The sequence below is a fragment of the Tiliqua scincoides genome, chromosome 9 (assembly GCF_035046505.1).
Source record: "Tiliqua scincoides isolate rTilSci1 chromosome 9, rTilSci1.hap2, whole genome shotgun sequence".
NCBI classification, from domain to species: Eukaryota; Metazoa; Chordata; class Lepidosauria; order Squamata; family Scincidae; genus Tiliqua; species Tiliqua scincoides.
Window position 1 is genome coordinate 10,752,867 of NC_089829.1, and position 25,431 is coordinate 10,778,297.

General features: G+C 48.3%; 1 protein-coding gene across 1 annotated transcript in view; it reads left to right on the plus strand.

Annotated features, from left to right (window-relative positions):
• NPHP4 (nephrocystin 4) overlaps positions 1-25,431 on the plus strand; it is a 156,310-nt gene that overhangs the window by 21,516 nt on the left and 109,363 nt on the right. Inside the window, exons 4-9 of the mRNA XM_066637431.1 lie at positions 3,873-4,045; positions 5,021-5,085; positions 6,130-6,279; positions 16,897-17,024; positions 18,970-19,151; positions 19,987-20,113. Of these exons, the coding sequence (XP_066493528.1) occupies positions 3,873-4,045; positions 5,021-5,085; positions 6,130-6,279; positions 16,897-17,024; positions 18,970-19,151; positions 19,987-20,113 (825 nt within the window). The remainder of the gene's footprint in view (positions 1-3,872; positions 4,046-5,020; positions 5,086-6,129; positions 6,280-16,896; positions 17,025-18,969; positions 19,152-19,986; positions 20,114-25,431) is intronic.

The following is a 25,431-nucleotide window of genomic DNA, read 5'->3' on the forward strand; positions in this document are numbered from 1 at the left end:
TTGGGATTTTTGGGGGCCAGGAGAAAGTAAAGTCAAAAACCTTTATTGGCATAAGTAATAAAACCAGAGGGTTAAATAGAAAAATATTCATATGCATTAGACTCAACTTCTTGAGTCAATTCTTGTATAAATGCAATAAAGGTACTTTGCCTTGTTAGTTGTTAAAATCTCATTCCTGATGGTTCGTAACTGGACGGGAGATAGTAGGGTACTTCCCCCTCTATTCCCCTCTCTTATTCTATGCACCATTTAACTTGACTCAAGGCTCTTCCTAGTTTCTACTTCTGACTGTGCCTAGAGATTTATTTTCCTGTCAGGAAGTACTGTGGATTGGTTCTTAAGCTCGACATACCATCTGGGAAATGAGAGCCCTCTGTGTGGAGGAGGTTGATTAGACCCTGCCTAACAACTCAAGGGCAAACCCATACTAAGGAATGCACCCTTCCTCCACAGAGAACAAGACTTCCCAGGTAAGGAATTTGTCTTTTCTCAAACCTTCTTGGAAAGCTCAGGGAATAGGAGCTTGATCTTGCTCTTAAGCGGAACTTGTTGAAAACGCAGCAATAAGTCTCATGGACCACATAGGGAGTGTGATAACACATAGGGAGTGTGATCTACATATAGTAATTTATTTTGTGGGGACATGGGATTATCTAACAGGAGTCTTGAGGGAGCACCCCGTCTCTCAGGCATGATGTGTGGGCTTTAAGCTGTTCTTCCTTTTTTGCCTTTAATGAGGTATGATGATCCCCAAAATAGCGGATCCAAAATAGCGGATCCAAAATCCACCACCTCACGGAACAAACTCTGAAGAAGAAGAAGAGATATTGTGATCGCAGCACAAACACAACTCTTATTCAATCTGCTATGGCAACCCCCTGGTGGTTGAATCAGGAATCGGATGGTTTGTCTGCAGCTGCTGGGGTCAGAATCAAGATCCTCCCAGATCTGCTGCCTTTTGAGATGAGGCACTCAAGACTGCAGAGCGGCAGTTTCCCTGAGCCATAACATCTAGAGTAACTTGACCCACCCAAGCAGGCCGTTTGTCTCCTTTCCCCCATAACCTGGCAGGGTTGTTGCAGCAACCCAGGCCACAGCAGGACTTGACTGTGTCTGTGTAGCTTAGGGTTGCGGGCTGGGTGCATCCTCAAATCTGTGATTTCTGAAGCGGGAGCCTGCTGATGTCACAGGACTGCCAACTCTTGAAAAACTCTCAGGGAAATGGAACTAGACTGGGGCACCCCTATAAGTAATGGAGCCCAGCAGTGACCCAGTTTTAGACTGAAATTAACATTTGCCTGAGGGGAAAAGCTGGAGAAAAAGTCATTTCAGACGAAGTGGCAACCTAGTAGAAAATGGGAAGAGAATTGAAAGGTGATTAAGTGGAATGGCAACACTGCCAAAGGAAATCACATCTTGCCCAGCCCGGAAAGGCTGAGAAAGGAGAAAAAATGGGAATTTGTCCAGTCGTGGCTCCACAAGCCAGAGCGTTCTGGAGGTTTGGGTACGGTCTCTGGCAGCGGCCTGATTGAGGAGCAGGTTAATCCTCCTATTAAAGACTTATTATCCCAGGTGTCATGAGCAAAACATTTCCTGCAATCACAGACTGTCAGGGAAGGATAACGGAGAGAGGCATTAGAACATCGGCCAGCAGAAATAAATCGTTATTCTATTATCTTTTATTGCAAAATGATGGAAAAAATGGTCAGTAACTCCTGACAAGTGTGTGTGCAAGGCAGAGTGATGCTTGGGCTGCTGACAGATTGGCTGTCTCTTTGAAAGTGGGCTCTGCTGGACCGCTAAGCTGCCAGCCATCTCCATAAACGCTAACGCTCGGGGTGGGGGAGTTAATGTATGCTTCTCCCTGGCTGGAGTGATTGTATCTCTCTAATCCTGAAAAACTCACACCAGCTCCCACTTTGCTTCCAAGTGCTGGTCTTTACCTTCAGAGCCCTAAGTCACTTGGATCTGAATAGCTGTGTGGCCACACGTGCAGTGGTGTAGTGACGGGGGGTGGGGGTGGTGTGGTAAGTACTGCAGGCTTCCCAATGTGCGGTGTAAGCAGCTCCTCCCATTCACCATTGGAGCCATTCTAAGCAGTGATGGCAATGCGCAGGAGTATGTTGCCGTTGCTGCCAGCAATGGCTCCAACGGCGAGTGGGAGTGGCCAATTGCATGGCGCATTGGGACACCTGCAGTATTGACCACACCGCCTCCTATAGCTTTGCCACTGCACCTGTGCCCATGCGGGTCTGCCAGTCTAAATTCAGTTCTTGTGCATACAGATCAGGGTCTTTTTGGTGGTCTCCCCCAGACTGTGAAACTCCCCTTGCAGGCAGGTCCATGCTTCTTCCCTTCTTCTAGCCTTCCTAAGAAAACGGATTGTTGTGTGGGCCTTTGGAGGGGTTTTGTGCTGGTTTTCTGCTGTTTTCTGCTTGCCAACTGAAAGTTCTATTTTGTTCCTCTGTTTTGTTTGCAGTTGTCTTAAATTGTGTTAAATTTAAATTTAGACTGTTTTAAATTCTAAACGTTTATTAATTAGAAGAGCATAGGAGAAACCCTGCTGTATTAGGCCCAAAGGGGGTATCTATTTGAGCATTCTGCTTCCCACAGTACCCCACCAGCTGCTCCAGTTGGAAGCCCACAAGCTGGAGAGAGGGCAGATCCCACCAGTGCTCTCCTGTAACTAGCATTCAGAGACAGGCTGCCACTGAAACTGGAGGTGTACACAGCCATTGTGTTTCTCCAATTCCTTTTGAAAACCACCCGCACTAGTAGTCATCTGCATATCTTGTGGCAATGAATTCCACTGGGTAATTTTACACTATGTGAGAATGTCCCTCCTTTTACCTGTTGTTAATCACTATCCAGTCAGTTTCACGGAATAACTCCTGGCTCTAGTTTTAAAAATAAATGAATGATAAAATGGATAATGAGGGGGATGATCTGACTTATGGCCGGGTGAGAGACATTGCTGCAAGGGGTTAGAAAAATATTGAAACTCCCTCTGGGTCAAGTACCTGTTCATCTCTAGAGGCCCAGGGGCCACAATTCGCCTCCAGCAAGAGAAAGGTGGGTGTTTACCTTTCTCTGTGTGACATGGTTGCATTGTTCCACAAGAGGGCAAAATAGGAACACAGTATTCAGTTTCCCCAGAATTCGACTGCTCACTTCAACAGAGCAGAGACTTTTGCAAATCAGACAGAGAGAGAGAGAGAGAGGCTGCAATCCTGTGCTCACTTACCTGGGAGCAAATTTCATTGATCATGAAGGGACTTACTTTTGAGTAAACGTGCATAAAATGGTGCTGTAAGCGTCGTCGTGGTTTGAGCCTCCACTCAGAAGAGCTGGGTCCAGTTCTCCTCTTAGTCATGAAGCTCTCCCTGGGTGTCTTTGGGCCTGTTGCTCTCTCTAATCCGAACCTACCACACAGGTATGTTGTGGGGGTAAAAGACGGAGAGAACAGTGTGCACTGACCTGAGTCTTTGGAGGGAAGTGTGGGCAATGCATACGATCAGTAAGTGAATTGAGTGTTGCCACTTGCATAAAAGGTAGAATGCCAACTAGCCTTCTTGACCATCGCTTCCAATCAAAATGTTGAGAGAAAGGACAGGCTGTTTTCGAGGCATGAGAACAAGTCATTAGAAGCAATTCCAATCTTCACTGCTGCCAGAGGGCGTTGGTTGGTTGTGGCGGGCAAGCAGTCTTTGAGGAATGGTCATGTCCCATAGCTGAACAAGTGACTGAGGAACGTCTGACAAGCTTCTGAGCCAACCCAAGTGTTCCTCAGGGCATAGCTTGGTGTAAGTAATTGGCTGCTTTGATGGCTGGACTTGAATCTAAACACTGTCTTTCCCTCTTGTCTTCCCCAGACGGTTTATTTCCATACATCTTTGGACCATCCCAGCATTCTTTTGGTTGTGGAAGTGGTGGCGGCAGCCAGGAGACGAGATGGGACTCACCAGGATTTGTCCTGCGGCTTTGGGATCCTCCCACTCTTTTCCAGCAAAGCCGAGCCAGCAACCCTGGGCTTGAAGGAAAAGGGGTATGTGGCTCAACTTGTGGGGTTAACTGGGCAGGTTACTGGGTCCTCAGGGATTGTTCATGCCATCTGCAATCCAGCTTCCTGGTTGTTAATGTAGGCAAAAGTGTCTCGGTCATTTAGAAGTGTTCCTCTTGGATGCTTTGTTTGGGGAAAGGCTCATGGGCTCTTTGGTAGCACATCTTTAAGCATCTCTTACAAGGGGACTTGAGCAGCGGGGCTTAGAAAGACCTTTCTCGTGCAGAGCTTTTGTACTACTCAGAGTTGTTGATACTGGGTGATAACTCAGGCTGATGATCTATGAGGCAGTTTATGAGTTCCTTCTCATCCATTCTGTCTTTGGTCACTGATGAGGATGGAAGCATGGCTGGCCTACTCAGGTGCCTCACAAACAACTGACTTGGGTGGCAGGCTGGGGAAGTGGCACACTGGCAAGGGGTACCTTGCACTTGGTACCTACCCGCTACCTCTGTCAGCCCACTGTCCTCCTGGCTGCTTCAGTCTTTCACTGCTCCTCCTGAAAAGAAGAAAAAAGAGAATTGGCGGTAGCAGCGATTCATTCCTTCTTCCAGTGCTGGATCTTCCATATGCCTCAGATTGCATATGGTGGAGCTGGAGGAGGGGGACCATTGCTTTCCTTCCAGGAGAGTAATAAAAACATGATTACTCTGTCGCTGCCACCACCAATGACCTACCTGGGATTCTGCTCCCAGAATCTTCCCTTTTTTCGAAGGTATGGCCAGGCGAACACTGGAGAAGCAGAGGAAAGGGGTTGTCTAAACAAATTTAAAAAAGGAAGGAGAACGTAAAATTTGGGCATTATTTCAGGCACCAGTTCAGCTTGGACTGGGCCTAGGCAGAAGTCAGATTGTAGGGGGGCCAGGGCAGAGTTGGAGGACAAACACTTGAGCCAGTGAGAGTAGACTGTAGGCTCCAGGAGTGCCCCTCCAGGTAACCATCTGTCTCTTTTCTTCCCAGGCTCAAGCTATATCACGGGACTCCGCGGGCCCTCTTGCACCCGCTGCTCCAGGAGCCAATAGAGAGTAAGTCACATAGGCCCCATGTAACATTTAGATGAGAGACTTGGGAACCTCTCTATACTTTAGAATATGTTACCCTTTACAAGTCCCACTTTTAGGACAATGCCCAGCCAATCCACAGGAGTCAGTTGGAGAACAAGATCTGACCTGTCACCACTGATCTTGGAGGAGCCTCCCTTTCCTCTCCCTTGTGCACCATATCTCAATCCCAACCATTGGAGAACAAGGTCCAAGGCAGAGAGACGACCTAAGGGGGCATGGCAGATGCTGCCTTCTTCCCTAGCAGTGTGCCAGTCTGTGGATGCTCTAGTCCACCACATTCCTCTCCTTCACACTTTTCTTCTGTTCCCTTCTTCCTTTTTGAAACCATAGAACAGGTGGAGTGGCAGAGGCAGGCATCTGCCTCAGTTGGCCTCATTAATAGGCTCTTGGTGCAGGGGTATTCACCTGAGGTGAGATCCGTCCCCAGAGCGATTAGGAATTTTAGCAGCTCCAGAGATGGACAATTTAATTCTCTCTGGGAAGATGCACTAGACCTAATCTTCTTGCCCTTCTAGGCCTCTCTGATCAATATGTAGTGGGGAAGATGTCCTACAGTTGTCCTCCTGCTTTGAGACCAGTGTGTTGTGTTAGAATGAAATCAGTATCTTATGCCATGCCAGTCTTTGATGGACATTGACCCAAGAGTGAGCCAGAAGTAAAATTATTTTCATTATGAACAGAACACCATCCTTATATGCTCCTCAGGACAGAGGTCCTTTTGCTCAAGAGTTGATAGGGAGAGTGACTGGCCACTAGGGAGGTCAGAGTCTGGTGCCTTTCTTAGTAGTATTGAAGAGAAAATGTTGGCAAGTTCACTCATCTTGAGAGGGGAATAAGAAAAGCTGCCTTTTCCTATAATTTCTTGCATGGAGATTGAAAGGTCTACCATCAGTCCATCTGTTGAATCTGGTCCACCCTATCGCTGATCTTGCACTGTGTGACATCCCAGCACCTCTCTGCATCTGTGGCCACCTTTAAAGTGTTGCCTCTTCTCTCCTTCCTTAGAAAACAAGCACCTGACAGCAATAGAGAACACACACCTTCTGTGCATCCTGCAGATACACCCACCCCTGGAGGCCATCTATCACCTTCTCCCTGAGAACACCCCAGTGTCCAGCCTGCAGAGGATTCCTGGTGTGCTAGCCACGCATGAAGGTAAGGTCTGCTTTTGTTCTGCAGTGTGCAAGAACAGTGTACTGCTGCTGTCTGGCCAAGCTAGAGGCTCCAGTCATAGAGCTTGATGTCACAAGCCTGGAAAAAAAAAACCCTTGCCAGGAGAAGCTCTCAAATCCCAATCTCTAGGCTAGATTCCAGCCTCAGACTCCAAAGCACTGGGCACAACACCCTCTTCTCTTTACATTGATTTCAGTCAGAGAGTGCCTTATTCTCTTTTTGAAAAAGACATTTTCAGAGTTGTTTTAATGTGCCTTTGTAAACTTCTTACAGTATAAACCAAACCTGTATCTAGTGGCATTGCGGTTAGCATGTTTGGCTTTTGCTCCAGCCATTGTTTCACCCAGTTTATGGGGCAATTTCCAGTTTGGAGGTACAGCCCAAACCTGAAAATAGTGCCCAAATTCTTCAAAAATGCTACCTGATTTGGGGTGTGCTTTACCAGCAGGCAGAAACATGCTTCCGCTAAGTTGAGACATTGCTGCCTTCAGAAACGGAAGTCTCCCAAGTTCCCTGATCCTAGATAAAACTGTCTAGGGTCTGTGTGTGTGTTTGGATCAGCCTTAGTTTCCTCGCTACCCCACTGGCTGGGTTGGATGAATCACTCTTTCCTACAAATGGACTGTTACAAGAATAAAATAGGATAAGGCTGTGGTTTTCAACTCTCAGTTTGAAGTTTGTGGAGTTTGAAACTGTGGAGTTTGGGAACCACAGTAAGTCCTTGCAGGGGAGGGGAGGGAGGCAATGGGAGCAGGGAGAAGGCAGCTATGCGATCCCCAGGATTGTGTTGCTCAGGGGGCTACAGGGACTGGGATGTACTTACCAATCCCTGCTGTATCCGTCCTGGGGTGTGGGAAGCCCTGCGTGAGCGTCTGCAGGGCTCCCCAGGCTTCTAAAAGTGAAAGTGGAGTGATCGCACAATCCCATTCCCTGCAGCCCCTTGAGCGACGTGGTTCTGGGGATCGTGTTGCTGCCTTGTCCCCTGGCCCTTAAAGGGGAAGAGGCCAGGGCCCTCAGGCCCTAGGCCAGGGGTCGGCAACCTTAAACACTCAAAGAGCCATTTGGACCCGTTTTCCAGAGGGAAAAAAACCTCGAGAGCCACAAAACCCTTTTGACATCTAAAATGAAGATAATACTGCATATATAGTTTTTTTTTTTTTGACACTTTGGACAACTACCGTGGCATCTCTCTCCTTAGTGTTGTAGGAAAGTTGTTTGCCTGAGTTGCACTAAAGAGGCTCCAGGTACTTGCAGAGAGCGTTTATCCAGAATCACAGTGCGGATTCCGAGCCAGCAGGTCCACCACTGATATGGTATTCTCCCTTAGACAACTGCAGGAGAAATGCAGGGAACGACGACAGCCACTCTTTATAGCCTTCATAGATCTCACGAAGGCTTTCGACCTGGTCAGCAGGGACAGCCTCTAAGATTCTCCCCAAGATCAGATGTCCACCCAGGCTCCTCAGCATCATCAGATCCTTCCACAAGGACATGAAGGGCACTGTTGTCTTCGATGGCTCCACATCAGACCCCTTTGGCATCCGAAGCGGCATGAAGCAGGGCTGTGTTCTTGCACCAACCTTGTTTGGGATTTTCTTCGCTGTCCTGCTGAAGCAGGCCTTTGGAACTGCAACAGAAGGCATCTATCTCCGGACCAGACCAGACGGAAAGCTCTTCAACCTCTCCAGACTGAGAGCAAAGTCCAAAGTCCAGCTGAAATGTCTTCATGACTTCCTCTTTGCCGATGATGCAGCTGTCACTACCCACTCTGCCAAAGATCTCCAGCAGCTCATGGATCGTTTTAGCAAGGCCTGCCAAGATTTTGGACTGACGTTCAGCCTAAAGAAAACACAGGTCATGGTTCAGGATGTGGACTCACCTCCCTGCATTACAATCTCTGAGCATGAACTGGAGGTTGTCCATGACTTTGTGTACCTTGGCTCAACGATCTCCGACACTCTATCTCTCGATACTGAGCTAAACAAACGCATCGGTAAAGCAGCTACCACGTTTTCCAGACTCACAAAGAGAGTCTGGTCCAACAAGAAGCTGACAGAACATACCAAGATCCAGGTCAACAGAGCTTGCGTCCTGAGTACACTTCTGTACTGCAGCGAGTCATGGACTCTCCGCTCACAACAGGAGAGGAAACTGAACGCTTTCCACATGCGCTGCCTCCGGCGCATTCTCGGCATCACCTGGCAGGACAAAGTTCCTAACAACACAGTCCTGGAACATGCTGGAATCCCTAGCATGTATGCACTTCTGAAACAGAGATGCCTGCATTGGCTCGGTCATGTCATGAGAATGGATGATGGCTCAGTGATGCCACTTTCACCGGGAGGAGCCACAGCAGACAGCTGAAAGAGCCACATGCAGCTCTAGAGCCGCAGGTTGCCGACCCCTGCCCTAGGCCCTCACGACGCCCTAGTTTGAATACCACTGGGATAAACTAAAGGGTTTCCTTTTACATTGCTCTCTTTCATCTAGCATGGGGAGTACAATTGACTCTTACCCAGCAGAACATCTTTTCTAGTAGCTGTTTCTGGTCTCTCTTGTGTTCCTCTTTTTAGATCAGTTGCCTCCAAACCCTGGCTCATGGGCTGGATCCGGCATCCCAGGATTATCCATCTCAGCGCGGTAGTGGTGAAGGCTTTCCATTTCACATCTCAGCCTTGTGTCTGTGGGCCGAGTCTTCATACAACCTTGTACCAGGCAGCCGCTTCCCCCGGGAAATTGGGGCACAGAGCCTTCTGGGGCGACAGGCAGCAGAAGTGGCTGTCTGGCATGAGGCAGTGTGAAGATCGGGCCCAACGAAAGGAGGCTGCAGTTCTTTGGAGACGAGGAACCAGCTTTTCATTTCTTCTGCTATGGAAGCTGCTTCGAGCGCTTTCTGCTGTTGTTGAAAAGCAGCTTGTAGATATTTTTTGATAATAATATGAAGCTCCTTTGAACTTCTTGGAGCCCCGCCAATTAATGGCAGGTTATGGATTATGAGAAACTAACTAGGGCTACAATGTGATGTCTCTTACGCACTGGCATTCTGCGTCTGCCCCACATATGGCCGTGTTCAAGTGGAAATTGGGAACTGTGTAGAAGTTTTGTCTTCTTCTGTTCATTTGGCAGTCTCTCTGTAACCAGCTGTGCTGACTGAGGAACATTGTAGTTTTGTATATCCTCAATCAGAACCTGCCCTGGTTCTGTGCTTAACGCAAACACATATACACACACTAGTCCTCTCAATCGTTTGCACCAAACTGCAAGCCCTGAGAATGTACCCAGCCAGATGATTTGCTACAGAAATCTTTTAGGTGGCGCTTGTGCTCCTGCATCTACTGGAGCTGCATTTCCTCTGCCTTGCTCGAAGTTCTCAGCCTTGGTGCTCTCCTTAAATTATCAGGGTCCTCACAGCCAAACACATGGGCTTACTATACACTCACGTTGTTGGTGAGTGAGCTCATCCTGAAAGCTCGCACTTGCTATGGTTCTCTGCAGAATTTTATTAATAATAGATTCTCAGCATGTTTTTTTTTCTGAGTGTGCAAAGTACTCCCCAGGATCTGAAGAGTGCGACCGTGTCCCCCCACAACAGTCATCTCCAGGCCAAGCATCCTCATTTCCTTTCACCTTTCTGCACAGGGCTTACTTTCCAGACCCCTGACCCTCTGTGTTGCCCTTCTCTGAATCCTCTCTGTTTTCTCTTCATCCTTCCTGAAGTGCAGTCCCCAGAACAAGACACAGTATTCCTGATGGATAAATTGGAGTTCTTGCTTCTTGTGGCTTGGAAACCATATTTCTGTTACTACAGCCTACAACCGCTTTGTCCTTTTTTGCAGCTGCAGCACACCACTGACTCACATTTGGGTTGTGATCAAATGCAATTTTGAGATCCTTTTTCATGTGTTTGACCACCAAACCAGGCAATCCCCCCCCAGTCCTGTGCTTGTGTATATCTGCCTCCAGACCAGTCAGCAACAACATGAGGAGAGGTGCGCTGGCTGATTGCCCCCCCCTCCCACAATTACAGAGCTCCCTCCCAATGGAGACTCTGCAAAGTCTGAGCGTGAGCACATTTCAGAAACCTCAGAAGACTTCCCTGATCTTTGGGAATCAGAGTTGAGAAAGGGAAAATGTTATCTGTTCAAGTTGAATCTTTTCCTTGTTAATGAGGCCAAGAGGCACCTCTAGTATTTAGCAGGGGAGAGCCACTGTTCCTGATCCATCCAGCAGAGTTTCCTTTCCAGGAGTCATATGCTGGTGTCTCCTTTGTATCTTTCTGTTCCGATGATGCATCCTTTTGGAACAGGGAACCATATTCTTGTTCATTTTGCTGCATCTGTTCCTTGGTGAACTTAATAATTGTGATTTTTTTCTTCTGTAACCCTCCTGCCGTTGGCCTTTCAGTTGGGTTCGAGTTTAAACAGAATCAATTCTTTATCCTCCCTGTTCCAAGGCCATAGCAGCCTACATTGGGAGAGTTACTTTGAAGAGAAAGTGTGTCCTTCCAAAGTTAGAACTCTGGCGTTCTGTTCTTGTTTGTTCTCTCCTTTGCCCAAGATGGCTCCACAGTAAATACTACTTGGTTACTTGGACGTGAAGGAACCGGAGGCCTGAAATTGGCTGCAAATGGGTACTTCGAGCCGCGTGTACCCTGCAATTTGATATGCCGAAACTACAGATAACAGCCTCTGTGAAATGGAGAAGGTATATTTGGCTCCCAAAATTGAATTAAGGCAGATTCTAGTGTTAGCCAAGCTAATTTGTTAGAGACTCTTGCTCTCAGCTGGTCCCGCGGCTCTTAAACTGTTCCATCAGCCAGAGACGTATCATTTCATTCTATTGCTGGGTGCTTTATGTATCGCCAGGGCAGTGCCTTCTAACTACATAGCATTGGTGCAGTAATACTCAGTTGTTGATCTTGGGAAGGAGGAGAGGAATCTTAATCAGCTGCCGCAGTGGAAGGAAAATATTTCCGGGAGGTCCCCCTACCTCGTTCTTCCCTCCTGGGACCACCAGTCTCCTCCTCTCTTCCAAACACAACAGTTTCAGGCATGGCAGGTATGTAAGAGCAAACCAAATCATCTCCGTAGCTGGTTGTTTCTGAAAGTGAGCGGCAGGCATTGCCTCAGAAACCAGGCAAGGGATAGAAGGGTGTCACAGTTCAGGGGCACCTTCCCAGCATCTGCGGATCAAGTATGCTGTTACGGCTGGCCAGAAATTGAGTTATGAGACTGAGCTACCGATCAGGAAGTCAGATCTCGGGGATGGGACTGTAGCTCAGTGGTCCAGCCACTGCTCGGGATGCAGAAGGTCCCGGGTTCAAGCCCTGGCAGCATTTCAGGTAGGACTGGGGAGGATCCTTCTCAGTCTGAACCCCTGGAGAACTGTTGCTAGCCAGTGTCTGAAGCCCTGGAGCACTGCTGTGAGTCAGTATCCAGACTACAATGAGATAGATGAACCCAAGTCCAACTTGGTACAAAGCAGCATCCTAGGTTCAATCCTCCCTCCACTTGTGCTCCTTAGTTAACCTTCTGTAAGCTCCTGGTCTCTTGAGCCAGATCCTCCATCTGCTAAGGGAGTCAGGCAGTCAGATATGCCGCCCTTGCAGGGTGGTTGTATGAATTACATATTGAAGCAGTGGTTGTAGGTTGAGTGCTTTTCTCTTGAATCTCTGAGTTTATAAAACAAAACAATTTTTAGGCATTTTTAAAGGATATCCTTACATGGAGCATCATGGAAGCCTCGTCATTGTTAACATGAATGTGTCTGAAGTGATGTGGGTGTGGCAGACACCACAGAAAGGGGTATGTGCCTGGAGGGGCACAGGTGAGCTGCCCGCTCTGGGCAGTGACCGGAAGAGCGGGCTTGTGCTTGTGGTGGTGGGAGCTGCTGGGTGCCAGCCAGGACGTGTCAATGCAGCCTGGCATTGCCTCAGAGGCCAGCCTATCCTGGCAGTGTGTTTGTTCATCTGGTGTCAAATTTTCTACTTGGAGAAACTGGGGTAGATTTGTGGGAAGCAGAACCTATATAATCCTGAGTTTGTCTCCTGGATTCTTCCTATTCCAGCTCCTTGAAGGTTATAGCCATGCTCACTTGGCCATGACATGTTTGTTCCTGTGCCCCCAAGGAGCTTGACCAGGGAGCATCCAGGCCTCTAAGCTGAACCAGCTTCACTTCCACTGTGAGGTGCTGAATTCGGCATGGTCTGCTTTTTGGATAAGCTGGTTTTTCACTGAGAGAGCACATGCTTTTCTTGCAGAAGGCCCAGGTTCAGTCCCTGCCAGCATCTCCAGGTATTGCCAGGCAAGACCCTTCAGTGTCTGAAACCTTCTGTGTCTGATGCGGTATCGGGAGAGCTGCTGCCAGTCAGTGTCCAGACAGCACTGAGATAGGCAGACCAAGGTTAAGACCCTGGTTAAGGCAGAGAGGAATGCCTTCTGTTTGATAAATATTGCATTTTCAACTTGGGGAAGTATAGGGAACGGGTGGACCAGGGCCCAGCTGTCCCATTGAAATGTACAGTTTTAGAAGCAAAGAGTCGAAGGACAATAGGAGAGGCAGAGCTCAGAATCTTTGTCTTTGATGTTTCACGGATCGGCCCATGATGGGGGAGTGTTCAGAACCTCACGTTCTCCTACAGACACCCGACAGGCAACAGTGTTCAGTTCTTGTGTGTGTGTGTGTGTGTGTGGGGGGGGAGAATCACGTTCCTACCATGCCTTGAAGATCGCCTGCAGTTGCATCTTGGGAATTGGAGGTACTTGATCAGTCATCCCTGCCGACAGCATCATCAATCTCCCGCTTGGAGGCTGTTTGGCTGCTGAACTTCCGAGCACCAAGCTTAGCAACCTTGTCGCTTCCAGCAAAGTCACTCTTGGCTGTATGGGGAGGGTCGGCGTTGCACCTCTCCACCCTCCTTTGTGTAACAGAGATGGATGGGCCTTGCAGGTGAAAGGGGACACTTTTGTGATCTGCAGTGCTGCTGAGTTGGGGGAAGGATCTGGTCGGCTTTCTCCCATTGTCCCCCATCTGTGTGGCTGTGCCGTTCTTCTCAAGCTTTGCCAGTGCCCTCTCTAGGGGAAAGATAGGGCTGCAAGGCCTAGAAGTCAGTGCCTGCCTGTCAGTAGCGCAACACCTGTCCTGCCCAGCTTCTTTTTTTCTCCAGCCTGTGGGCAGCTCCTCTACTGATTCAGCTGTCATTAGGCTCCAACATTACTCTGCCTTTCCTGGCTGGACCTCTCTCCTGACCCAATTGCGAGCCCAAGGCTCCAAGCCCACAAGCTCCTTTGCTGGCAGGGGCAGGGCTGCGCCCTCCATGAATTCATCAATTTTTTCAAGCTCTGTTCAGAGCGAGTTCAGCATTGCCAGGCATTGACCGGCATACGCACTCCAGGGTCCTAGACTCGGGGATCTTTCCCAGCCCTACATGGAGATGTTGCCAAGGGTCCAACACTGGATTTCCTACATGCCAAACAATCTCTCTCTTGGCTCCTTGCGCTTCTTGGGCTGGAGGGGAGCCCCTTTTGGTGGCGGTCTGCTCCATGAATCAGGTGCTGTCTGGCTCTGCTGCTGGTCCCCCCTCCTCCTCCTGACTGCCTCTGAGTACAACTTTCTCCCAAAAAGCCAGGGAAGTATAAAGAGCTGAGCTGGAGGGAGAACAGCTGTTCCTTTTGCCTCCCTGACATGCTTTCCTTGAGTGATTGAACAACACGATGTGTTGCCTGAGGCATCCGTGGGATATGACTCAGGCAGCCTCAGCACTTTTGAGAGTTGTCTATTAATTGTTCCTTGGATTGTGTGTGTGTGTGTTGTTTTTTTTTTTGGGAAGTAAGAAGTTTTGTTTTGTTAGTAAAGGCTTGTGTGTGCTTTGCTGGTTTTTCAGACCTCCTATCAGTGCTTCAGGAGAGCTCTGGGTTCTGTTGGTGCTGTGTGTGGGCAGTGTTAGCTCCAACATTTTGAGGCCCTGGGGCAAAAGTTCCTTCTGGGCACCCACAATGGTGGACTACTTTGGCAAGAGGATACCCCAGGTCTCCCCCCACACTTTGTTATTGGGAACCAGGCATTCAGGCACCTGTTTTTTCCTCCTGCCATTACCTGCAGCTATAGTGGTGGTGGTGGTGGTGGTGGTGGAGGACCCCTGCCCACCCATGGCCTGTTTTGCAGTTAGCTTCCATGCTCTTTCTTCTGTAGTACTATTTAACAATTCCAAGACACACCAGTTCCCCTGGGAGAACCAAGTAACAGGATGTCTGGGAATTGTATCACAGCACTGGGAAAAGAAGGAGATCTCCACTCTTATCCATTGATGGGTGGTGGGCAGAGGAAAAGGGGGCTCACATAATTATAACATTTTGGTCAGCTGGATATGGCCCTCAAGTCATAGTTTGGGGACCCCTGATCTGGAGTCTTAAATATCTAAGGAGTATAGGTGTGTGTGTGTATGTATAAACACCCATGCACAATGACAAGTCATTTCCGTTTAGCCCTGAGAGTAGTTTGTTATGAAACACTGTGCAGATGGCCTTTGATTTATTGCTGCAATATATTCCAGTGTTCGAAAGGTTCTGGTTGTTAGCCAGTTTTTTGTGCCTTGTGCCCCAGGGCCGGGTGAACACACGGTGATATTGGAAGGCCGTTCTGAAAGGGGTCTTGCCGACATTCAGTTATGCAGTAAGACTTGAATCGTTGACAAGCTTATTGAAATGGCTAGCTTGTTGATGATTTCTTTGCACCAAGAAAGACAAGAGTGTCTAGTAAATGGGGTAAGAGCAGCTGAGGCCATCAGGGCTTGAGCCTAGGAAAACGAATGTTGCACCCTCTGTCTCCAGGCGACTGGGGCCAATCCTTGATATTTGAGAAACTGGCTGAAACCAAACTCAAGGCAGAATGGGGTGGCCTGGGGGGGGGACTGAAACTTTGGAAATCACTGCTCCAGATTCTCCATCTGAAGGGGCTTATGATGATCCAGCGGAGCCGGTGGAGCTCCCAGACTTGTGTATTTCTCTCAAATGCTTGCAAACCACTTTTAAACAGTTTTCATAATAAAGATGGCTCCCTAGACTGACATGGGAGTCAAAGAAGCTACAGGGAGGCAGAGGAGAATGGGGGAAGACTATGAGACAATTTGATAGACTTTTGTTCCGTCCAAGGTGGGTTGCACTGGTGCGTCTGCTGCTACTTTGTTCTGAAGCTGAGGCGAGCACTTCTTGAGGTGCAGAGGTCTTAGGACGAGAGGTCATAGAGGGGACAAATTCTGCTTTGGAGAACTTGGTTTGCCCCCCCGTCCCATCAGTGCCCCCCCCCCCGCCTCTCATCCATTTGCCTGCTCTGCTGTGGCACCTGCTCCTCTGCCTTTGCTGTGCCCCTCTCTACCTAGAAAGGAAAAAGGGCAGAACGGATTGGCTGCTGCTGGGAGAAATAACAACTGGGAAAGAAGGAACTGTTGTTTTCATGACAGTGTTGTAGCTCATGTCCCCATTACTTTCACCTACCAGATGTCTGGGCAGCCAGCTAACTACCAATCATGTCCCCAACACCATGGCAGGTGCAATGCGAGCTCCCTGTGGCTGTGGCCATGGCCAGGTGTGTAGCTCTAGTAAGCGCAAAAGGGAAGGATAGAATAGTGAGCGCAGGACTCCTGATTTTGGGGGGGCATGTTTTCAGCTTGAGATTGGAGATAGGTCCCAGTCTTTGACAAGTTCAGGGCCACTAAGGCTGCAGTCCAATACTCAGTTACCTGGGAGTAAGTCCCCCTGAACTCAATGGGACTTATTTCTGAGTAGACATGCATAAGATTTCATTGTGAGTTACAATATCTATTAGCTATCATTTACACTGATTCCCCCCATTCAAATATGCAACATCCAAGAGAGGCCATTGTGTCAGCATCCATAGGGGAGCTCTGCTTTGGTGCCCCTTCCAAATCCACCACTGGTGAACCCGTGTTAAATATCCATCCCTGGGAGCAGGCTGCCTTGTGTCAAGGTTAGCTCTCTACAAGCAGCGGGAGCTTCCCCAGTGACTTTGAGAGGTGCTGGCTTTTAGTGGCTGTGAGGATGTCTTGGGATGTTTTTGGTTTCCTTTTAGCTGGCGAGCAGAATTATGTGACTTTTTCTGACCATGTTGTTTTGTCGCTTTGGGGCGTGGCCTTTTCTCCCTTCTGATCTGATCGACACCAGTTATTCCAATTCTGCAACACAGGTCAGGCCAGGGATTGTTTCAAGGTCTGAGGAGGCAAAAGCAGTTGTTCTGCTTAACTATCCACCGACCTTTTTACCCAGTGGGGAGGGAGATGAACAGTCAGTCTCTTCTGTTATAGAGTGCATAGAGAACAACATTGCTCAAGTTAATAATTGTATTTATAGTACCCCTTTGCAGTAAATGATGACAGCTCCCCCAATGCTTAAAGGGTGCAAAGTTCCACTTCTCACATGCAGCCATGGCACCAGGAATGGCTTTCTGTTGGCCTACACTTGGGATAAGCAACATTTAAATTGGTCCTTGCCTGGAGAGAGATTGAGAGAGAGAGAGAGAGAGAGAGAGAGAGAGATCTGGCTTGGCCGTGGTTCCATCCAGCTGTGATCTCCTTTCTCTTTGCAGGTGACTTCTTGCAGAAACCGAGGCTGATGAAGACCATCACATGGTATTTGGAGAAGCTTTCCATTCACTTATACCCTTCACTGGAGAAGTTTGAAGAGGAACTACTAGACTTACTCAGGAACGATCAGGTACCTCCCTGAACAGGTCAGGTGCACCTGTTATTGACGTCTCAGAAAGACATTCCCTTCCTCTGGATACTGGTTTTCAGAGGACAAGGGATGGGGGTAGAGTAATAGCAGAAGAGATCATTGTCCACTGGTCATTCTTGGAAATCCGATCCTGGGCTAAATTGAACCAACTTGCTCCAAATCTAGTAGGACTCTTCTCATAGTCTCAACCCAAGCAATTCAAATTCTGCATGCTGTATTCTGTGGCTTGACTAGGCTGTTCATTTTGTAGAGATTTGCATGCAGCAAAGAATAGGTTCTGCAGTTGCTAAGTTTGCAGAATGAATTCCACATTTGGTAGTCGTGGCAAGGGGTTACGTATGTCACAGAACCCTCCCCCTCAATGGCCAGATGCCATTCTTTTGGGTGTCTGGGTTTTTGGCACTGCTTGCCCACTTGGGCAGGAAGCTGCTTGACATCACTTCAGGTCATCTAGCTCAGCACTGGCTGCACTGAATGTCAGCGCCTCTCAAAGGTTTCAGGTTTCTTCCTCGCCTCCACCTGGAGATTCTGCCAAGGAGCAAACTGGGGACCTGACACAATGCCAAGCCACCTGCTCTCCCCCTTCCCCCCACTACTGAGATATTTTCTCAACCTTGAGGACTAGTAACTCTGCAGTGCCACATGATGGGGTGTATGTCCCTATTTTTTCCCCTTCCCTACAGTCTCTTATTTAAATAGCTGTTCAAAAGTACTGAAGATAAATAGCTGAATTTCCTAATGACTAGATTTCCTGCCTCTGCAGGACAGTCAGACAGAGAAAAATGACTGCTGGTTTTGTTTCCAAGGAGAATGGAAGTCTTGCTCCCTGGGCAATGAGAATGTGTTCCCTTGTTTGCCTGCATAATACAGATGCAGCCATGTGGATTGCTTGAAAGGCTTTCTGTCTTTCCTCAGGGAGGAATTGTCTTAGTTTTCCTTCTGATTAAGAGGCAGACACCCTCTTGCTCTCTTGCTGCTTGGTCCTTCCTTTGTCTTTGAATAAGCGAATGCTGATGAGCTACCTTGTGGACTGGCCACCCTTGATTCACGACCACCCTGGGCAACTTCTGCCTTTCCACGCTTATTTTTGAGCTTGTGTAATTTCGGCGACTGTAGTAACGCTAAGGGCTAGCCTTGCTGTTTTGTCAACTTGCTTGTGGATCTTCCAAAGGGCCAGATGAAATATTCTTTAATATCCAGCAATCCCGCTGGAGGCACACCTTTCATTTTAATTCGTTGATCAGATATCACCTGAAATTACCTCCCTGCAACACAGGGGCAATGTGACTTCAAAATTGGAATGGGCTGTGATAAATTTCTGTGCCTGCAATATCGTATCTGCTTCGAGAATGAATGAATTAGAGGAGTAATTGAGAGGACAAGGCAATCCAAGAGCTTCTGAGTCCTGAAACTAGTTGCCAGTGTTCCCCCATTTACCTCGCAGTATGTTGCGTCAGATGCCACTGGCCTTACCTGTCAGTTCGCCAACAGGGACAAAGTGCTGTCACTGCTTCCCCCCCCCCCGGCTTCCCATTCTTGGTGGGTTTAAAAAGGAAGAGGAGAACAGAATGAAGGTGGACCAGAGGAGAGAGGTGGGCTAAAGTGTCAGCCATTCTCACCCACCACACTCTTCTACAACTCTCTAGCCCACCACTCTTCTCCACACTCCCCCCCCCCCCTTGAATCCAGGGCTGAGAGGAAGTGGAGCAAAGGATCTTGTGTGCTGTTTAGTAAGGGAAGGGACAACATTTGGCATGAGCTCTTGGGCCAACACTGAGAACTCCCCCAATAATATGAGGAGGCGAAGCTTTAAACTACCTTCTGGGTAGAAGTTCAAATGCCAAGCCAGTTCTCTTTCAGAGTGGGCACTGGGGAACTCCATATTCCTGTTACTTGAATTGCCCCGCTCTGGCTTTTTCCATAGGATAACTCGGCACTGGACAGTCAGATGCTTGCCGTGCAGGAACGAAGGCTGCATATCGGGGTGCACAATGGCCTCTGCTTTGTGCAGGCCCCACAGGTGGTGGTGGTGGTGCCAGAGGCTGAGGTGGCTCGGGGGCGAACTGGAAGCTTTTACAAGAAACAAGGAGCCAGCAGCAGACCCAGGTGAGAGAGACAGAGAATGGCAGAGAGGGATAGAAGTATCTGAGACCAGAGTTTCTCAAACTGTGGGTCAGGACCCACTAGGTGGGTTGCGAGCCAATTTCAGGTGGTCCCCATTCATTTCAATATTTTGTTTTTAATATGTTAGACTTGATACTACCAGGGTATGTGACTGTGTTTGGGGAAATGTGACAGATCTGTACTTAGACTACTATGTATATACTTTTAACAATGATAGTCAGCGGGACTTACTCCTGGGTAAGTGTGGGTAGGATTGTTAAAAATGTTCCTGCTTGATGATGTCACTTCTGGTCATGACATCACTTATGGTGGGTCCTGACAGATTCTCATTCTTAAAAGTGGTTCCTGGTGCAAAAAGTTTGAGAACCACTGTTAGATCCCTGGGTGGCAGCTACCTTCGGCTTTTGGCAGTGTGGAGGGACTGTCTTGGCTTTTCCTAGATGGGAAGTGGGCATCTCTTAGGGATGCTATATCAAGGCCAGGTCAGCACAGGCACTTTCAATGATGCCCAGAAGTCAATAGTACACTAATGACCCTGGAGCACTGGTTATATGTGTTCCTGATAACCAGAATCTTGTCATCTTGTGGTGGGCTTGGCTTGGATTATGGGGTGGGATCCACTGAATCTCTTGATAAGAAAACTGAGTGTTGTTAGTGTTGTTGCTGCAATCCTCTGCAAGTTGAGAAGCGAATGGTTTTGAGCCTTCTTGTGTATAATTAAGGCAGAAGACAGGTGCCAAAGCTCATAGATGGCAGGCACTAGGCAGTGGAATCTCCTGTCACTTTTCATTATCCCTTTGTGGCATTTCACACACAGTTCCGAGGGGCAAGCTCTTGTCCTGCGAAGTCGCATCCATTTGGCTGAGATGGTTCGTCACCCAGCATTTGGAGTGGTCTTCCAGCTGCAGTATGTCTTCTCCGTGGCAAGTGGAGTGGATGGAAAGGTAAGAGTTGCTGTCTTCATCTCCTTTCACCAAATTCCTTGGGGCTGGTGACCTGTCTTCCTGACTGTGACCTCCCAATATCTCCTGTCCCCATTTTTTCTGAGATAAATCTGATGACAGACACTCTTGTTTCCTTTACACACGTACAATGGCTATAGCCGCAACTCTACAACCACATCCGTGATGGTGCTAGCCACCTGTCCTCTTACACCTGACCAAGTAGCTGTGACTTCACAAAGAAGCCTTTATTCAAAATGGTGGATGGCATGGAACTATCATTTTGGATACCACTGTTCTTGAATGCATCAACTGCACTTCAGCTGCATTTGTACATTTAGACGGCAAGAGTCACAGCCATTCTGTCTGGCCTTTGCTGTCTCATGGCATATCTCACCAAGAAGAAACAAGTGGCTGGTAGGGGACAGCCAAACATTTCCAAGAGATCTCAGCAGGATGAGGGTTCCACCTCAGGTTCCACCACAGCATAACAGCTGTGTCACACCACCGATGTGACACAGCCCACATTTACAGGACTTGCATGTATGCCAGAACACAGAAAAGTCACAGGATGCAATATTGGGTGCAGAATCTCAGATGTTTGTCCTGTGGAAGAAGGGCAGTCCTCCAAACACCTATGTGCTGAGGGCTTTCAAGCTAAGAACCTGCACCTTGAGTTGGGTTCCCAAGCAGAGAGGCAGCCAAAGTGATCTCGGGAGAACTGCAGTAACCTGTTCCCAGTAACAGCCAGCTAGCCACATTTGCATCGGCTGAAGCCTCTGACCCTTTTTCAAGAGCAGCCCCCCACAGAGGGTGTGACAATCCTCCAACCTCAGGGTGACCAGGATGCATGTAACAATGGCCAAGGCCAGCTTTTCCAGGAACAGTTGCTGTAGTTGCACCAGCTGAAGCTGGGGAAAGGCACTCCCTAGCAGTCACCTGGATCTTGGGCAGAAGGCTCTGAACTGTCAGAATCCCGCATTTCTTGGTGTAGAACTGCAATTATGTACATTGGGGGAGAGGACATAGTGCATGGCCCTGCCTATTTCTAGCACCAGTGTTGCTCTTTTCCCTAGTGTAGCTACTCTGCTTGTCTTCCCCTCTCCGTGGGATTAACCTGCATCATTTTTGCCACTTCTGGGATGGATTGTTTGCCAGCACAAATTCTAAGCCCGACGGACCAGAATGACGAGATGAGATAATGAGTCCGCCGCTGTTTTTGGTTATCGTGACACCCGGCAAGCATCTCCTTTCTGTCTGACTTATAATTAGTGCTGATGTATAGGAATAAGTTTTGTGTCGGAACCTGCCTAGCTTGTAAAAAGAAGCAAGAAAAGAAGAGGAATAAAAACAAACCCACAGCACACTGGACTCGCTACTTCCTGGTCTTTGTAGTGCACTGAATTGGGTGTCGGGTTTTCCACCAAAGCTAATTCCCGCTTCCCTGACCCATTGAACTCAGCCTTTCAAAGAAGAAAACAGAAAGGACAGAAACCATCTCTGCTTCTCAGAAGTGCCAGCTGTGCTTCGAGCTGTTTTTTCCAGAAAAGGCATCCCCGGTTTTATTTTATTTTTTGCCAAACCCTGTGAAAATTGTCACTTACGTGTTTGCTTTGTTTTTGGCTTTCTTTGCTTGCCTTCAGTGATGCTATCACGTGACCAAATTGGATTGGCTGCTCTCGGTGAGACCACAGACTCACTGGCCAGAGCTGATCCCAGGAATGAAGCGCAAAGTCTGCCCATCCTTTGGAAGATGGGGGCAGACCTGCTGGATCAAGCCAAAGGCTCATCTTGTTTCCTTGGAAAGGCCACAAGCAGAAGATGAAGAAGTGAGCCCTACCCCATTGTATGTTCCCAACCATTGGCATTCAAGTAGCCTGGTATTCCAGTATTCTGGTACATTGCATCTGTGCGTGGAAGCTCCATTGCTAACTGTCCCTCCCTTTGCAAGTGGTCCCTGTGGCACAAAGAGTAAGGCACTTGAGCCTTGCTGCCAGGGTTCTGGGTTTGAGACTCCTGGTGTCTTACAGCCTGACAGATGTCTTGAATGCCTAAAGCAGCAACCTCCAAATCTGAAGGACTGGCAAGGAAAAGTTCTGGAGGAAAAGTTCATTACGGGTTACAAGTCATAGTAGGTATGTGCAAGCTCTTGGTTTCACAGGCAGGCTACCTCTGATTGCCAGATGCAGGGAAGGGCATCGGAATGCAGGTTGTGTCTGTTTTGTGTGCTCCCTGGGGCATTTGGTGGGCCACTGTGAGATACAGGAAACTGGACTAGACGGGCCTTTGGCCTGATCCAGCAGGACTCTTCTTACGTTCTTAAGGCTGACATACCTTTCAAAGGAAGCCTGCTCAATAACCCGGTAGTCCCATTGGGCTGCAGCTGGTTAGGAAGTCATGGGCAAAGATAAAGCATCTGGTTTCCAAGCCTGGTGTCCTGATTGAGCATATCTGCTTGTGATCCTGCGCAGACTTTCGAGGAGACCATGTTCTACATCTGAAGATGGGATTGGCAGCATGGCTATCTTCCTTATGGTGCCATTGTTGTGGGGGTTTTCTCTCTTGGCAGCAGAGGTAGTTGTCCGAGTTGTGCCTGGCCTGAAGGGGGTCTATGCAAATGGTCCAATTCTTGAACCCACAGTACTGAGGCAATAGTAGTAGTGAATGTGCCACCAGCAGACAGGGAGGGGAGTGCTAATAGCATCCTGCCTCCAAATACCACCTCCAAAGACCTGCTGGTTGTGGTGATTGAGTATCACTGCTGTGATCAATCAGCAAGCTGGTGCCAGACTGACTTAGTGAGTGTGTGTCCTTAGTTTTTTGGCCTTTTCCTGAAGGACTGTGAAAATGGTCCCTGTTTCAAAAGGCATCTTTTAAATCTTGTTAATCATAATTAATACATGTGTATAGAATATAAATTATTATTAATTTGAGTGGTACAAAGATTATCCTTTTTAAAAGGGAGGTGTCAGTTTAAAATTATAGGAGGCTTGTTTTGGTGCTGTGTGGCTTTTTTAATTTAATTGACAGTTGTTGAGTCTGACTTGAAGGAAAAAGGGGTAAAAATGATGTCCTTGTGTGTTATTGTAGCCTTTTTACCAGGCCATAGGAAGTAATCTCATGATAGAGCAACATTGTGGCAGAACTCATTTTGAGCATCACGTTGGAAGCAATTTCAGGTCCTCCAGGTGGGGGTTTTGCTGCCCTCCCAAGGCCCTTCCTGCCTTTTATGGCAGCAATACTTTCCGCGGGGCACAAGGATGGCGGCGGAGATTTACAGTGTGTCATAAGACTTTCCAGGCATTCCACAATATGTTCCAATTGATTTTTAAGTCCTTTTCAAATTATTTAAGGCCGGGAAGCTGATGTGAAATTTGACCTGTGCCAGATGGTGCTGTTGTAGTTCATAAATCCACTGTAAGTGGCGGTGTTGTCTTTAATGGAGTTCCAGCATCCCCCGAACAGTCGCGGAGGAGTTTGGTTTTTGGGGAGGGAAGGATGGGCCAGATGTGCTTCCTGAGAGTACTTCCATAACCAGCGTGAGGCATGCAGTCACTTCTCTGTCGCTCCTTTTTAAGGCTTACAAAAGAGCTGTACCCAGTTATGGTAATTCTGGGCTCATTATTTTAAGTCTTGGTAATAAGTGGGTACATGTTGCTGCAGAGATCACTGCCAGCCCATCCATGGGGCCAACTGAACTCAATTGCCTCAGGGCATAGATTGGTTGGAGGCAGCCTTCTCTATTGACCTCTCTACCTCCACGTCATTCTCCTGCTCCTGTCATATCCTGTCATATCCTGTCGTTTTCGACCAATTAGTCATCACCTTGATGAAGCCACTGTCAATTTCTCAAGTTGGTTTTGCCAGTTTTGATACTATCATCCAATATGATAGAGTTGGAAGAACCTAGGAGGTCTCCTAGACCAACCCGTTGCTCAATACAGGTCCTGCTTTCCTGCTAAATGGCCACCCACCCTCTGCTTGAAAGCCTCCAGTGATGGAAAGCTTGACACTACACAAGGAAGGCTGTTCTGATATTCAGCAGTTCTTACCGTTCAGAAATCCTTTCCCCTGTCTACCCTAAATCTACTTCCCTGCTGTTTCCATTGGCTCTAGTCCTGTCCTCAAGAGCCACAGAGAGCAAGTCCTTTCTTTCTTCTTTGTGATACCCCTATAGATACATGAAGGAAGGCTCTCATATCTCTCCTTTTCACAAATGCTGCTGGCAAGCCTGGGCTGACTCAAGATCTTCTGTTGCCTGATCTGGTGTGCCAGAGATTGCACCCCTTTACCTAGTGAAGTGCCAACCTGCTCTCATCCCACTCCCTGAATTGGAAAAGGAAGTGAGGAACAGAGCAGAAGAGGAAATGTGGCCAGAGGGAGAGTGGAGGGGGGGGCTAGATAATCAGACACTCTAGCCCCCCTCCTCCTGCTTTGTCTTCCATTCCATCCCCTGAAATGCTCTATCCTTCAACTTTTCTCCTCCACACTTCTGCTTCATCCTCCTCTCCCTTTCCAATCCAGGGAGTGGAGGGAGGAACAGCAGAGATGAGTGGGTAAACTGAGCTGGATGCCCCTCCTACTGGTCTGCTTCCTGAGGCGACCGCCTCAGCCGACCTCATAGATGGGCCGCTCCTGACCTTTGTCCTACTGCCTCATTCTGTGTAATGGGCAGGTTGCCTGTCCCTAAGCTGTGTTTCACCCAGAAGGTCACAGAATGCCTCCCCAGATGGAAACATTCCCTGTCGCAGCGCCTCGCTAATTGCTGAGAATTATTTCCAAGGAATGTAATGCTCTGATTTGAAGAGGGGGAAGTGGGGAAGGGACCAATAGGCCTTGCTTTAAATTGCTCTTGATGGCTTTCTGCTTTCCATGCTCTCCGGTTAGACTAACTCAATTAGCAAAGTGTTTTGATTCTTTCCTTCTCCTCGGGATCAAATTGACACAAGCCTTAAGTGTGCAGCTCCACCTCTGGGTGCAGACAAGGGCACCTTAAATAAAGCAGAGCTCCATCCCAGCACGCTTATTTACTTATCTTGATGAAACCAGGAGCGCTAATCAGGCGCCTCTCTGCTTTTTTTATTAATGAAATTATCCACCTTAATCCCCCCAGCGCTTCAGTCTTGCAAATTTGAAATGCTGTTCATGTTTGGTTCATTAGCCAGGCACTTGACTGCGTTGCCCTGGCTTGCTGCTGCGTGCAAAATTGGCCGACTTGCTTGGACGCGGAAAGGTCTTTGGCTGAGTCCCGACCCCTCAGAGAGGCCGCGTCCCTTGCTCAACCCCCTACAATCACGTACTGAGTAAAGAAGGGTCTCCTT